Here is a 15968-nt window from a genome sequence, read left to right as displayed (position 1 = left end):
TTATGGCCAACGGCACGTGTATCTGGAGAAAGTCCAGCCAGAGGGAGAAACCCTCCCTGACCAAGAAGCAGACCAAAGTGAACCTGTGACCTTCAAACCATAATGCCGATTTAATCAACAATTATGTAAGTCCATTCAATTCTAAGGAGTTTACGCATATCCCAAGTAATCTGGAATCTCATAAAAAGCATACTACACACACATGACACGGGGAAAAATGCTTATAACGTATCTAAGGCTATTGTGAGCTAAAATGAATATCAACAAATAAATCAGTTACTATTATTTAGCACACAGGACTAAAAAAGAGACACCTACACAGTAGTTAAATAAAATGACTATGTGGGTATAAACCATTTGTTAATTGTGGGTGTAACTGGACGCTTCTCTCCTAAGTATTTCCTAGTGTCTTTTAATAGCCCCTTGACACATATCTTAAATGGTCCTATTGTTTACTGGAAACTTCATTTGATAATCTTTGAATAATCATTTGATGATTATAACGTCTGCCTATTTGAATCTCATTACTGAAAAAAATACCTGTTCTTCTGCTCTTGCTGCAATAACTGAGCGGCTATTTTCCTCAAATCAGTTACTTCCTTCAAATCATCATCCTCTTCCTCTGCAAGTAACTGTTCTTTCCCAAGTCTGAAAGGTGACACAAACATGGTTATCCAGAAAGTAAGGCAGATGACATTTTATGCCAGCTTCCAGAAGCAGAAACCATTTGTTCGTTTTTAATATCAACTGAAAGCTAAAATCCTAATGTCCTTGTACTTGAAACATTAAAACAAGAAGTAAGGAATATTTAAGGAATATAAAAACATACCTAACCTCTAGTCAATAGGAAATGTGTCATACTGGTGATATTAATAAATGGCTAACAAAGTAAACTGTATTACCGTTTTGTAATTTCTGAAATGTATAATTTAACAACGCATACTCCCCAGTCTTGAGTGTAATAAGAACTCCAGAGCCCTATATGCCTGTCTTTATAAATATCAAATGTTATCAGTTTAGCAGTTTATTCATCGTGACGTTAAAAGTCTCTATGTAAGATGTTTAAGTAGAGGAAATGCAAAACAGGTCCAAGTAAGACTGGCGAATTTGCAGGAAAATGCTCATTAAAATACATAATTTTTAATCAAAGAGAACAAAGGAATTTTTAAATAAGTTGTTCTCCAAACTCCAGTGATTTTATCCCAAAGGTATTTCATTTACAACGCAGTATCAAACCCTAAGACTCTGTATCTTCACCATATCTTGTATGCCACTGTGACCCTCAAGTTTAGGCAAAGATCTTCAGGAGATAAAGCGAGAAAGTAAGAGAAGAATGACATATAAAGAGTGTACGACAAAGCAACGTACCTCCTTATGGGGTACCAGAGATGATTAATTCAAGATTGCTTAAAAAGTTACCAACGAGGTCATTTGGAGGAAGCACAATGGACAGAAAAGAGAAAAGCTTGGAGATCAGAAACAGCTAGGGTCACACCGTAGGTTCTAGTGGACACCATCTAAGTGGTTCTAGGCAAGAAACTTTAGAGTCTCCCAAGCTTCATCTTCCTCATCTGTAAAAATGGGGATAGCATTAACCCTGCAAGATTTAGTGAAGATTAAGTAAGAAACATGAGGGGCACCTGGCTGGCTCAGCTGGGAGAGCACGAGACTCTTGATCTCAGGGCCATGAGCTTGAGTCCCATGTTGGGTAAAATAAATAAAACTTAAAAAACTATATAATAATCTTTGGGACACCTGGCCGGCTCAGTTTCAAGAGCACGCAACTCTTGATCTCAGGGTCATGAGTTCGAGGCCCACACTGGGTATAGAGATTACTAAAACAAAATAAAAATCTTTAAAAATAAATAAATAAGAAACACGGGAAAGCACACAGCACAGATCCTGGTACATGGTAGGTATACGACAAATGTTCCTTCCTTCCTTCCTTCCTTCCTTCCTTCCTTCCTTCCTTCCTACAGCTGTGAAGCAACTTTAAGGAGTGACTGAATGTGGCAGGTCACACTCCATCATTTCCTAAGATGATACAGAAAAGATCTCAAGTGCATTATTTTCATAAAACAGAAGTAGATACCCTTAAAATTACTATAACCAGTCTGATGAAATGGAAAGTGTAGTAGACAAAGAGTTGAAACATCTCAGTTCCAGACATTTGAAACTCCAGGTCTATATCCTTATTGGCCAAATGATGCAAAAAAAAAAATCATTTACTTTCAAGAGTTGCTTAATAGCTCAAATGAAGCAATGAATGTGAAGGTACAGTCGTCCTCGGTAATAATAGAATTATTACACTTCTTAGCCAGGGTGGTGGGGGGGATGTATATACTACACTCAGCCTAAATGCTTACTATCATCTTCAGTTTAATTGAGGAATGCAGACAAATGTTTCGTGTATAAGTTACATTTCAATTGGAGGATTCGTGTATGCTTACCTTTTTTCATCTCCCAATTCTTCATTTTTCTGAGATTTCTCAGGAGCTTTTTCTTTTCCCTTACATAAAAGAAAGTTACCATTTTAAATCTGTGTGGTGTACTTTTGTGAGATAAAGGAGAATATGTTATTAATATTTGTTCAAAGTTTTCTTTACCTTAAGGAAAGAGACATATGATCCAATATGTGCATCTCCTTGTTCAGGAACTGCTACATCTTCTGTGTTGGGATCAATAAAATCATACACCTCCTGGTCTAAGTATAGATTAGTAATTATTAGAAAATATAAATAGTAAGCAGTATGCTCTCATACTGTAGTGTTTAGAATAAAAGTATATTTTTTCAATAAAAGAGGTGGCCAAAGACATTGTAATTTTTCGAAATGCATTTTTGATTAAGGGCAATATACATGAAATAAAAATAGGGGTGCCTGGGTGGCTCAGTCAGTTGAACATCCGACTTCAGTTTGGGTCATGATCTTGAGGTCCGTGAGTTTGAGCCCCACGTCAGGCTCTGTGCTGATAGCTCAGAGCCTGGAGCCTGCTTCAGATTCTGTGTGTCTGTGTGTGTGTGTGTGTGTGTGTGTGTGTCTCTCTCTCTGCCCCTCCCCCACTTACGTGCATATGCTCTCTCTCTCCCTCTCTCTCTCTCTCAAAAACAAATAAACATTAAAAAAAATTAAAATAAAATAGCAGGCACCCATATGAATTACCTTTCTGAGAATCAGGTTTGCTTCCAATTGAGTGACTGTCATTTCTTGATGTCTGTTCTCTATTTGACTCGGAGACTTGAGAGTGAAGGCTGATTGTGTCGTCATCTGATGGCTGAAAGGAATAAGCACAAAGTACAAATGAGGCACTTGAAACATAGAATAAGGATTAGGTTATTTGAATTTCACATAAGACGTGTAGAGTATCTGCTTTACACCTCCAGTTCTCAAACCAAAAATTAATATGTTAAGCTTTCCTGTTCTGCTTCTAAAAATGTGCGTGTCCTTTTTTCATCTGAAGTCATTAAATGCAATAATGATTGTATTTTTAAGCAAAATAAATCAAGTGTGCACAAGTGTCTATGTATTTCAAAACTCTAACAAAATTTATAAATAAAATAGATTAGCAATAGAAAAGACTCACTTCGGTTGTAGATAATCGTTTCTCTCCATTATCACTTCCAATCCCAGAGTCAGGGCCATGATTTTTATTTGGATAAAAATCTTCCATACTATGGAAATAGAAATTCTAAGGACAATTAGGGTTTTCTTCTTAAATCAATACAGACTTGACCTAAAATGTTCCTAGATAATACAGAATATATACTCTTGATGTTTAAGATCCTTAAGGACATGAAGGGAAAGTATCAGAAACCATCTGATAAAATATTTTATTCATATCCCTCATGTAATATTTTCCCTTCATGTGCTCTGTTGTAAAGTGTCAATTGTTAACAATAAACTATTACTTCTCCTGAGAGATTCAGAAAAGCAGAGTCCTGCTAAAAAATACTCTTAATGAAAGCCCTTTCTATTTTTCTCATTGCTTTAACAAATTTTACCATAGAACACTGAAATATGTTTTTAACTTCATAGTTTCTTCTTCATTAGCTGTAAAAATATGCGTTCGCTTTATAAATAATGCCCATCCGATAATTAAGAGAAAATGCAAAAAAAAAAAAAAAAGTATGCAAAGCACTGAATAAACAATTGTTTTGGCAGAGCTGTCCTTGAAAATTTCGGAATTACACAACACAACAGTATGCCACCCAGGTTGCAAGGTATTTTTCGCTTTAATTTGCAAATTTACATACGTGCAACCTTGCATACACTCCATACGGACCAATTATTATGTGCCAGGAATTAAGCTAAGTGCTTTAAAGACAATACCTCACACACGCCTTGTGAAAACTCTAGCAGGTTGGTGGTGCAGTCTCACTCTGCAGATGAGAAAACTGAGGCCAGGAGGGATTGAACAACTTTTCCATGACACGCAATTTGCAAATGGTGGCTTAAATGTGATCCCAAGATTATCTAACACTGAAGTCTCTGATCTTAGTCACGATGCTCTTATTTCTTCCCCAAATGCCGATCCGTACACTTTCCAGGAATGTAGCAATATAGGTGCACCGCCTCCTCCCCTCCGTACGCAGAAGGCCGGGCGGGGCCCGCGCGACGCCCCCCCCCCCCCCCCCCCCCGTCATCAGACCGTGACGTCGTCAGGAAGCGCTCGCGCGAGCCACGAGGCAGAGCGAGCGACCGCGCGCCGGGAGGAGGCGGCTGAACGCCGGGAGGTCGCATAGAGCGAACGAGCGAGCGCCCGTGCGTGTGGCCCGTGAGGCGTGAGGGGAAGCCGCTGCCTGCCCCCTTCGCCTTCCCTTCTCTCCTGTTCCCTGCGACTGCGACCGCGACCGCGACCGCGGAGCAGCACCATGTGGGAGCCGGCGGCCGAAGTCGGTAAAAAGCTCAACTCCAACCACGACGGGTCCGGCGAGACCGCAGAAAAAGAACAGCAAGAAGCGATTGAACATATAGATGAAATACAGAGTGAAATCGACATACTTAATGAACAAGCCAGCGAGGAGATCCTGAAAATCGAAGAGAAATACAACAAACTCCGCCAGCCGTTTTTTCAGAAGAGGTCGGAAGCGATCGCCAAAATCCCAAAGTTTTGGGTAACAACATTCGTCAACCATCCACAAGTGTCTGCGCTGCTTGGGGAGGAGGATGAAGAGGCGCTGCATTATCTGACAAGAGTTGAAGTGGCAGAATTTGAAGATATCCAGTCAGGTTACAAAATAGATTTATATTTTGATGAAAACCCTTACTTCGAAAATAAAGTTCTCTCCAAGGAATTTCACGTGAATGAGAGTGGTGATGCATCTTTGAAGTCCACCGAAATCATATGGAAATCTGGAAAGGATCTGACGAAACGTTCAAGTCAGGCACCGAACACGGGCAGCAGGAAGAGAAAGTATGAGGAACCTGAGAGCTTTTTCGCCTGGTTCACTGACCATCCTGATGCAGACGTGGATGAGTTAGGCGAGCTCATCAAAGATGATATCTGGCCAAATCCACTGCAGTACTACTTGCTTCCTGATACGGATGATGATGATGATGAATTAGAAGATGAAGAAGAAGAAGAAGAAGAGGAAGAAGAAGAAGAGGAAGAAGAAGAGGAGGAGGAAGAAGAAGAGGAGGAAGAAAAAGAAGAAGGGGAAGGAGGAGGAGAAGAAGAGGAGAAGGAAGAGGAAGAAGAAGGTGACGATAAGGGGGAGGAAGGCGAGCCGAATGACGACGAAGGTAACTAATGGAACGCGGATGGATGCCAACCTTCCTTTTTCAGTTTTCTCCAGTCTCTGGGAGCAACTTGCAGTCTCCCCCCCCCCCCCCCCCCCCCGCCCTTCTCCTCCTCTTGTGCTCATTTGCCCTGTTTTTTGTGTTCTCCATTTTTTTTTAAATGTTTGTTTGTTTTTCAGAGAGAGAGCCAGAGACACACGCAGCGTGAGAGCCACAGGCGGAGAGAGGGGGAGACGCAGAACCCGAAGCAGGCTCCAGTCTCCAAGCTGTCCGCGCAGAGCCGGATGCGGGGCTCCAACCCACGAACCGTGAGATCACCACCCGAGCCCGAGTTGGACACTTAACCGACTGAGCCACACAGGCGCCCCTCGTTTGCCTTATGTTTTCAAGTCTCTTTTCTCTCCCTTTATGCCATGGTTCTCTACTTATTTTGGGGGGGGGGGGGGGGGAGGGGGAATACGTTGAGCAGAATACACTGGGAAAAGAATCTCTACCCCTTTCTGTTCCAAATTCATTTTTATCCCTTTAAAAATTTCGTCTCAACAAAAACTTCATGGAATCGGCACTGCCATGATCTGTGGGGAAAAAAGGGAAAAAAAAAAAGACAACCCTTCTGCTCCCTTAGCTCTGCTGGAAGCTGGAGGGTGTTTAGGCCCCTGTGTAGTAGTACATAGAATTCTAGCTTTTTCCCTCCTTTCTCTGTATACTGGGCTCAGAGAGTAATACACTGTGTCTCTGTGAATATGGACAGTTAGCATTTACCACCATTATCTGTCTACTTTTTTGTTTAAAAAAAAAAAAGAAAGAAACCTTTAAAAAATAGGATTAGAGAAGGTCAGCAAAGGGTGAGATGTTTGGGTGGGTTGAGCGGGCATTTTGACCACATGGCTTCTGCTCTGGCAGGTTTATAATTGTGATGTTTAACAGACATCCTTGCAGCTGAAGATGACACTCTTACAACAAAATTCTCTCCTGATGATGACTTGAGCCCTGCCACTTGCCAGGAGAGTCGGCAGAACCTGTAGGATCTTATTTAGAATTGACATTCTCTTGGAATTTTGTTCTTGTTTATTTTTAAATATCTTTTTCTTTCATTGGAAAGATGATGCTCAGTTTTAAACGTTAAACGTGTACAAGTTGCTTTGTTACAATAAAACTAAACTTCTACAAAAAGGATTTGATGCTTTTCTCTCAAAACAGATGTATTTCATTATGACTTTCCAAGTTTGAGTCATATAATGTATTGTCAAACTTGGTCACCCTGACTCCGTATTTTTTGACATGCACTTTGCCGGGTGACCTCAGGGTTTGTGTGGACTGAGAAAGGGATCTGAATTAATGGGTACGATTTGCCATCAGCTTCTGAAATCTTCCACCTCAGTTGGGGTACCAGATTGCTCAGAAGTCAGTTCCGATTATGCTGTGCCCTTGATTTGTATCCCAAATTGGCGTTTTTAAAAATGGGCCTTTATTTACCTGGATATAATCACAGTGCCTGCCACCGCGGTCAGACAGACCTGGTGCTCTAATGCCGAATTACACGAAGGGCGGTTGCTGGCCTGTCTTCATTGGCACTATGAGATGTGGCCGAGAAGACAGACTCTCAAGAGAAGTCTGTGCTGGTGGTGAACTCAGGAGTACTTTCGTCTCAAAGTACTAGCTATTTCACGCATAGCTCTCAAGCGAGGCCTGTCTGTGTGAATCTGGGTGAGAATGACCGGCTCGGCTCCGCTAAATGCATTGTGCACAGGCTAACATTTTGGGAAGCTACCTAATGCATAAGCTTTTTCATGCTGTAAAGGATGATAGCTAAAATTAAATGCCACTTAACTTTTTCAGAGAGGAATTCGTGGATAGCCAGGTCAAATTCAAAGTCTTCTGATGCGTGAAACTTTATAAATGGAACGATTCCATCGATAGGCAAAGGGCAATGAAAACCTGTCTAGATGGATAGCACGTATAATTTCTGCACAGGTCATGTTTAGTAAGTACTACATCAGTGTATACGGGTCAGGAATCTTGCTCCAATAAAGGAACATAAAGATTTAAAACTATATATGTATAAAAAATTAAATAAACTCAGGTGAGCAATTACCAAGTGTCAGACACTATGCTGAATGCCTGAAAAGATAGGAGATGAATTAAACAAATGTTTGGCCTCAAAGGGCTCTCAGCCCGGAGGGGAAGTGTGTTTATATATTTTGAAGACTATGACAAAGGTAAATATATCAAGTAACATGAGAAAAGAGTGATCAATTAATTCTCCTTGGTAAGGTTAGGAAGGGCCTCACCCAAGAAAGTGGCTTTGGAGCTCAGTCTAGAAGGATGAAGAGAGGCAATAAGTGCTAGCATTTATGGAGTGTCCTTAATAGCTACTGTGCCAGGTACACATCATATTTTATTTATAATCCTTACGTTCTGCAATTCACGCATCATTTCTTTTCATAAATGAGAACAGAACTTCTAAAAGTTACCCTCCCAGGGGGGGAAAAACAGAACCCTTACTGAATACCACGTCTTGAACTAGTTGCCGAGTACACGTTTAATTCTCACAACAAGCTTTTGAAGTGGGTATTGTTAACATTTGAAATAAAGAAATAGGCTCAGAGAGAGTAAACAACTTATGCAGGCAAAAGAAGAATTAAGAGGTTAAACCATGATCAGAAGCAAAATCCACCTGACGCCACTGCACAATAATACATCCGTGTACTCTACCAAGACCTATGCGTATCTGTGATAGTTGACAATGAGAACAGTAAGCATCAGTTGAGGAACTGTTATGGGTAAGACGTGTTAAGTGCTCTACATACATTATTTAATTTAATCCCGACAGCATCCATATGATTATTTTCCTTTTTACAAACGTAAGAACACTGAGGACTACAGACATTATGACACAAGGACACGAAGTTATCAAGAGTCAGAGAAGGGCTTCATGGGTATATGATGCCTGACTGCAAAAGTCGATATACCTAACCACTGTAATGCTTATCTATGTAGAATAAATACTTTACAAAATCGCCAAGGCACAGGCTATTCTAGGTAGTAAGAATCAAAGAGACAAAGGCATAAGCGTAGAGGTGGAAAGTGCACACAGGAATTTTCTAAGTAGTTCGAAACAGGCTGTGAGTAGAAAATTAGCACGCCTGAGAGTCGCTTCATAAGTAGATTCAATTGACTTGTACTATCCTATATAGTAGCCACTAACCATCATATGGCTGTTGAGCACTGGACATATGGCTAGTCTAAACTCGAACGTGCTATAAATGAAAAACACACACCAGATTTCAATGACGTAACAGAAAAAGAATGAAAAACCTTCCATTTTTTATAGGGATTACGTGTTGAAACATGTAATTACAGGTTTTGGATATCCTTGGTTCAGTAACATTAAAATTAATTCCACCTGTTTCAGTTTTACTTTTTTTTTTATGTGTACTTATCTTGAGAGAGAGAGAGAGAGAGAGTCAGACAGAGAGAGACAGAGGGGGAGAGAGAATCCCAAGAGGGGCTGGATCTCACAAACCGTGAGATCATGACCTGAGCCGAAATCAAGAGTCGGACGCTTAACTGACTGAGCCTACCCAGGCGCCCCATTTTTGCTTTTTTTTTTTTTTAATGGATTACAAGAAAATGTAAAATTACACATGTGGCTTATATTCCACTTCTATTGGACACGAGTGCTAGAGACCATCTCTAAAATATATCTCCGTTCTTTCCACTCCTTTTCATCTCCACTGCACCCACCCTATTCCAGACCCCTTGATCTCTTGGCAGTACTTCAACAACCTAACTAGTCCCTGTGCTTCTACGTTTGTTTACTTCCAATCTATGCTCCTTTCAAAAGCCAAAATAGCTGTTTAAATATAAACCAGATCATGTTATTCCGCGGCTCATAACTGTCTGCTGACTTCCCACTGCACTGTAAGTAAAATTCAAACTCTGCACACCACAGCCCCCAAAGCCCCCACGTGACTTGAGGCCTGACTACTTCTCCAAAATCAACTTGGACGTCTTTTTCGTCAGCCACTCTGCTCCGACCGTGCTGGCCTTTCAGTTTCTGTAACACACAGAGTTTCTTCCTAACTTCGGGTCTTAGCGCCTGTCGTTCTTTCTGCCTGAAATGCTCCTCCCTTAGTCTTCACGCAGCTAGCTTTTCTCCTTTCAAGTCTTGACTTAAAACCTCACCTTCCCAAAGCGACATTCCCTGACCACACTCCTGAAACCTGTTCCTCTCCTTTGTAGCCCTTGCCACAATTTGAAGTCGTATGTGTGCATGTGTATTAGGTTTCTTTGCTTCATTTGCTGGCTGGCTCCTTCTCCACTAGACTGTGGGCTCCATGAGGGCCGACACCAAGGTACAGGCCATTCAACAAAACATACCCTGAACCTGCCAGCAGGCATCTGACTGCTATTTGGTGTTTGTTTCAACTGATATTGGTACAATAAACAAATGATTAATATAATCAATGTCACTACTAAAGAAAATTCATTTTTACATAAACGTAAAGCAAACTAATAGAGATCACAATACGAATAAAGCCTAATTTTTATAGAACTGTTTGGTTTATTGTCATTCATATTAAACAGAATAATCTTTAGGAATTAAATATAATGTGTAAATATTTAATTCTACTGAGGCAACAGAAATATTCTAGAAAACATCCCATTTGGCGATTCAAAAACACTACTTAATATACTGCCATTCCAATTAATCTAAACTTTGTCACAAATAAAATGACAAACCTTTAAACATTTCGGGCAGGAGTGTAGTCTCCCTTTCTGCAGTCTCACCCCATTCCACATTATTTTCCATACTACTTGGTGGAACTGTATTTTCATAACATCTTTCAGACATCCCGAAAGGATGAATCAAAAACAGATAGTCAAATCTACCATTTCAAAATCTCACAAGGAGATAAACACCAATATCGTACAGAATATCAGTGATAAGTCATCCTTAATCCAGACATAAAGAATATGAAGAAAAGAAGAAAGGTACCCTAAAATGTCTCACCCCCAAATCAAATTCTACTAGTTATTACAATACTAATTAGTACAATAGAGGGATTATCATAATAAATTAACAGTTGCCAAGGGCTGAGAAATTAGTGTTTCTGTAATATAAAGTCAAACATTTACATTTTGCTACCAAAATACTAGTAATACTTAGTTTTTTGAGAAAATCCCAAATTTATTCTAGTATCACAGAATTCTATGAGGTGCTATTTCACTTCAGTCAACTGTTGATTTTAATCCTGGGCCAATCAACCTAAATATATTCAGTACACTCAAGATGAATCTGTATCTTTTACCTACAGAGAAGACAGCAATCATGAAATGAGACTGTATGAATATTACGAATATTACATTACCTGTCTGTGAGAGGCTGGGAGGGCATCCTTTTACTCAGCGATGGAAGATCCAGAGAATCTGGTTTCTTATCCATTCTGCAACATGCTTGGATATTTAAGTATTTAAATATGTGTACTTTACCCTTTAAACATATCTGTCAATAAATAATTGAGAAAGTAGATTTAGTTATATAGGCCCAAATATTAATGTCACCTACCAATTTATTTATATGTATATATATATATATATATACATATATATATATTTAAGTTTATTTACTTTGAGAGAGACAGAATACGAGAGGAGGCGGCACAGAGAGAGAGACAAAGTGGGAAGACAGATAATCCCTAGCTGGCTCCACAGGGTCAGCACAGAGCCTGACGTGGGGCTCGAACTAACCAAACTGAGAGATCATGACCTGAGCTGAAATCAAGAGTTGGACATTTAACCAACTGAGCCACCCAGGTGCCCCTATTTATATACTTTAATAATCTTAAATTATGCTGAAACATCACAATCACAATAGAAACTTTACATATCTGAATCATTTGTACTTCTGACAGTTTATGAAAAAATCTGACAATACCAACTAAAAGTCTACTGCCATTTATAAGTTAATTTTTCTGTACGTGACTAAAGTTTTCTTGCTAAAAGTACAACAAACCACTAAATAATATAAAATCTATAATTCACGAAAGTTGCTTATTTTATTTTATTAATGTTTATTTTGAGAGAGAGAGAGAGAGAGAGCAGGGAAGGGGCAGAGAGAGACAGAGACACAGAATCCAAAGCAGGCTCTAGGCTCCAAGCTGTCAGCACAGAGCCGATTCAGGACTCAAACTCAAACCTTGAGATCATGACCCGATCCGAAGTTGGATGCTTCACCGACTGAGCCACCCAGGCGCCCCTCACAAAAGTTGTTTTTATTAGAAAAAAGTGAGAAGAAATATATTCACTGTAGTGATGAGAACAGAAAAAAAATAATAATAACCCATGTAATTCTTTAAAGTAATCTTATCAGAACCACAAAGTTGTTTGGTCCAAACACTGGAATAAAGTTAATCAAAATAATATAAATATAGGAAAAATGAATTTGTTGAAAGGTGTGCTAGCAGGCCAGTTAGAATAAAATAATTTTTCAAATGGTCAATTCAACTAAAATATTGTCCTGAAAAGTTATTTTCATTGGTGGTGGAGAAGAGGAATAATGAGGGCTAAAATACTATGTGAAAGAAAGTATTTTACATAAAAAAGACAATGAGCAGTAAGAAAACGGTAAGTTAACTTCAGTCACCATGAATAATATCAAATAAATATTTCTCAAAAACTGTAATCATGGGGTGCCTGGCTGGTCAGTCAGTAAAGCGTGCCACTCTTGATCTCGGGGTCCTGAGTTCAAGCCCCACATTGTGTAGAGAGCTTACTTTAAAAAAATTTTTAGGGGAGCCTGGGTGGCTCAGTCAGTTAAGCCTCCAACCCTTCGTTTCCGCTCAGGTCATGATCCCATGGTTTATGAGTACGAGCCCCACATTTGGATCTGTGCTGTTGGCGTGGAGCCTGTTTGGGATTCTCTCGCTCTGCCCCTCCTCCTCTCCTGTGCGTTGTCTCTCTCTCTCTCTCTCTCTCTCTCTCTCTCTCTCACACACACACACACACACACACACCCCACACACATTTTAAAAAATAAAGACAAATAAAAAATACAAACAGTTTTTTATAACTGATTCAAAAATGTTTTGGAAGGACTGGCTGGCTCAGTCGGTGGAGCATGGGACTCTTGATCTCAGGGTTGTGAGATCAAGCCCCACATCGGGTGTAGAGATTACTTAGAAAGTGAAATCTTACAAACAATGCTTTGTTTTATGGATGGTCTTACATAACCTACAAACATGCAAAAAATAATCAACAAAGAAAACGGTAAGAAACAAACAAAAAAAAAACAGTAAGAAAAGTACATGAAACAGTAATTATCATTCCAGGCATAAAGAATGTTTCTTAGATAATTGTAACAGATACAAGACCTGACCACTGAAAAACTTCATTTAAAAGGAAAAACTTCTGAGCTATTAGAATATAAATAATTACCAATTAAAATATATCCCATTATCTGTATAAACCAAAAAACAATCATCTTTCATTACCAAATTAAATACCGGTGAATTCTTTTCTTCTGTAAATTTTTTATTGCAGTAATTCACATACATAATTTAAAATCAAAGAGAATTACAAAAGTGGTAACGAAAAATTAATCCCCCATTTCACTCCTTTCAATCTCCAAGACTTAGTCCCCACATACCAACTCTTTCGAGCGGTTTTCTGCTATTTGCCTTCATGTATATCAGTAATACGGTTCTGTTTTACTTCTTAGCTATAGATGTTATTTATTGAGGTCTTACTAAGGAAAATGAGGACTCAGATTTCTCACATTACCACTGCCCACCACTATCACATATCATCACCGCCACCATACCATCCTCCCATCTTCAATCCCCATCAATTTATTTCCTCCTTCAGAAGTATAGCCTAGTGGTTAGAGCACAGACCCTGCAGTCAGACTGCCTTGCTTTGGAACCAGCTGTACCCACGCTAGCTATGTGGCATTGAATAAGTAAGTCCCGTAACTTCTACGCTTCGTTTCCTCATATATAAAATGAGATATAATAGTACCTGTTTTACAGGGTTACTATAAGAATCAAATAATTTAATGCATGTAAAGCATTTCAATAGTGCCTGGAACACAGTAAGCACTAGAAATATCTCTGCTATTATTACACCTATGTCACAATCTCTCATTAAATCAAAATACAGTATTATGACAAGAAAATATTCTGCTGAGGCCAACAGTGATACACATTTGGCTGCTGAGTTATGGAAGAGAATCTGAGAGAATCTACCTACGCCGTAGAATAAACCCCAGGCTTTTGCTAAGGCAAGTGAGGGCTAGGCATGCGGCTACAGAGCTAAGGGCAAGAATCTGAGGGTGTAAATCTTAAGACCTGTAGTGTCCAATATGGCAGTCACACTAGTCACATGAAGCTATTTCATCTAAAATTAATCAAGAAAAAAAAAATTAAAAAAAAAAAATTAAAAAAATAAATAAATAAAATTAATCAAGATAAGATTAAATTTAAATTTAGGCTCCTTAGGGGGCGCCTGGGTGGCTCAGTCGGTTAAGAGTCTGACTTTGGCTCAGGTCATGATCTCACGGTTCATGAGTTTGAGCCCCACTTCAGGCTCTGTGCTGACAGCTCAGAGCCTGGAGCCTTCTCTGGATTCTGTCTCCCTCTCTCTCTGCCCCTTCCCCGCTAGCTCGCTCTCTCTCTCTCTCTCTCCCTCTCTCTCTCGTTCTCTCTCAAAAATAAATAAACATTAAAAACAATTCCGGACAGCACAAATCACAGAACATTCCTGTAGCTGACAAAGTTCTGCTGGACAGCACTGCCTCAGACATTCTACAGACTTTCACAGTTCCAGTCTTTCATCCTTCTATTCAGTTACAGCTCTCCTCCAGTACCAAGCCATTCCCAGGCCTAACACAGCAAGTAAATCAACCTTCTTCGTGTTGCCCTCTCCCATAGCAGACCCAAGTTCCAGCTTTCCCCTGCGCTGCTAAGGCAGCTACTACCAGGACACCAGGCAGCCTTCATTTGAATTAGAAAAAGCATCCTCTTTGGAATGAGTGGAATGTACCTTTGTAGAAAGAAAAAGGCAACCCTTCTTCTGGAGCAGAGCGCCTGCTGGCATCTCACTGCCATGTGCCTCCTCAGCCAGATCCTCTCGTGCCAGTGTAAGTAAAGACCCCAGTTCCCACTATTTCACCTATCTTCCATGTTCCAAAATTCTGTTGCCATCCCTCCCCTGCTGCCCTCTTCCCTCTCATTCTCTGGCCTTATTATGGGTTTATATCTTGGTACATTCCTTTACTGTCATTTTAGTAGATTCCATATGGATTGAATCCTCAAACTAAAAGGCTGAATTAATTCTTTTCCACTTGTATCTTGTTCTTTCTGTTAGGATTCCATCTATCAGTGTTGAGAATGCGTTCCAATCAATCATACAACAGAAAGTCAAGTAGATACATACCCGAGTAGGATAGAGGTAGAGACCCTCCACAGTCTATGTTTTTAAAGGAACGCTGACAAACAGAATTACGTATCCGAGCATTCTAAATTCTGTGCTCCAGAAGCGAAACTAAAACTCCTACCCAAGTGAAAAAGTCACTTCGCAGAAAAACTCCTTTGGCCAATAAGGCCTCAACAACGAATTGACTCCTAATTCTGATGCTTTCTGATTTAGCGATCTGATTGATAATTATGAAGAAAAATAGAAGGAACACGTACTGTATTTTTATTACAAACCTGTGCTGGTGGTACTTGCAACGGATTGTTATCCAAAATCATTACTTGCAAATGATGCAGCTTCCTGTAACAAACTGGAATTTCGGTCACTTTATTACAGGAGAAATCCAGCTTGACTAAGGGAAGATCTCCTAATTCTGTTCAGAAATGAAAAATAATTAAATTAAATTGCATATAGTTGCTCTCTTGTTCATTTCAGTAAAAAGAATGAGCATCTTACCATCTGGCAACACGTGAAGATTATTTCTTCTGATATTTAGCTCTCTAAGTGAATGTAATTTTCCCATTTGTTGGGGAAGGACCTGAATCTCATTGCAGCTGATATCCTAAGGAAAATAAGAAAATAAAATGATAACAAACTAACTGAGAAATACAGACATATTTCCATTTTCAAATTAAAGCACATGGCCAATAGCAAAAGCTACCTCAAATGTTGTTTCTCTGAAAATGGATTATCTGGCAGATTTCTATTAATGTTTCATCATAAAGTCAAGGTAGCACAGTTAAATTTTTCCGT

At 39.5% G+C, this 15968-nt stretch overlaps 2 protein-coding genes across 4 annotated transcripts in view; one reads left to right on the top strand and one right to left on the bottom strand.

Moving 5' to 3' along the window:
* LRCH2 (leucine rich repeats and calponin homology domain containing 2) overlaps positions 1 to 15968 on the bottom strand; it is a 99898-nt gene that overhangs the window by 43687 nt on the left and 40243 nt on the right. For 2 of the 3 annotated variants that reach the window (XM_081793518.1, XM_081793519.1), the window contains exons 4-11: positions 15672 to 15777; positions 15452 to 15588; positions 11114 to 11247; positions 3583 to 3670; positions 3162 to 3273; positions 2607 to 2704; positions 2451 to 2509; positions 541 to 648 (exon numbers count right to left, since the gene is read on the bottom strand). In XM_081793518.1, coding sequence (XP_081649644.1) covers positions 541 to 648; positions 2451 to 2509; positions 2607 to 2704; positions 3162 to 3273; positions 3583 to 3670; positions 11114 to 11247; positions 15452 to 15588; positions 15672 to 15777 — 842 coding nt within the window. The remainder of the gene's footprint in view (positions 1 to 540; positions 649 to 2450; positions 2510 to 2606; positions 2705 to 3161; positions 3274 to 3582; positions 3671 to 11113; positions 11248 to 15451; positions 15589 to 15671; positions 15778 to 15968) is intronic. The other variant, XM_081793520.1, reaches the window with a different exon arrangement.
* On the top strand, positions 4675 to 6543 carry LOC145714246 (protein SET-like). Its single transcript, XM_081793521.1, has 2 exons — positions 4675 to 5741; positions 5918 to 6543. The coding sequence occupies exons 1-2, from the start codon at positions 4871 to 4873 to the stop codon at positions 5944 to 5946; spliced, it is 900 nt and encodes a 299-aa protein (XP_081649647.1). The 5' UTR covers positions 4675 to 4870; the 3' UTR covers positions 5947 to 6543.

The sequence above is a fragment of the Panthera onca genome, chromosome X, assembly GCF_046562875.1.
Source record: "Panthera onca isolate mPanOnc1 chromosome X, mPanOnc1 haplotype 2, whole genome shotgun sequence".
NCBI lineage: Eukaryota > Metazoa > Chordata > Mammalia > Carnivora > Felidae > Panthera > Panthera onca.
This window is presented reverse-complemented; position numbering and strand designations above follow the sequence as displayed.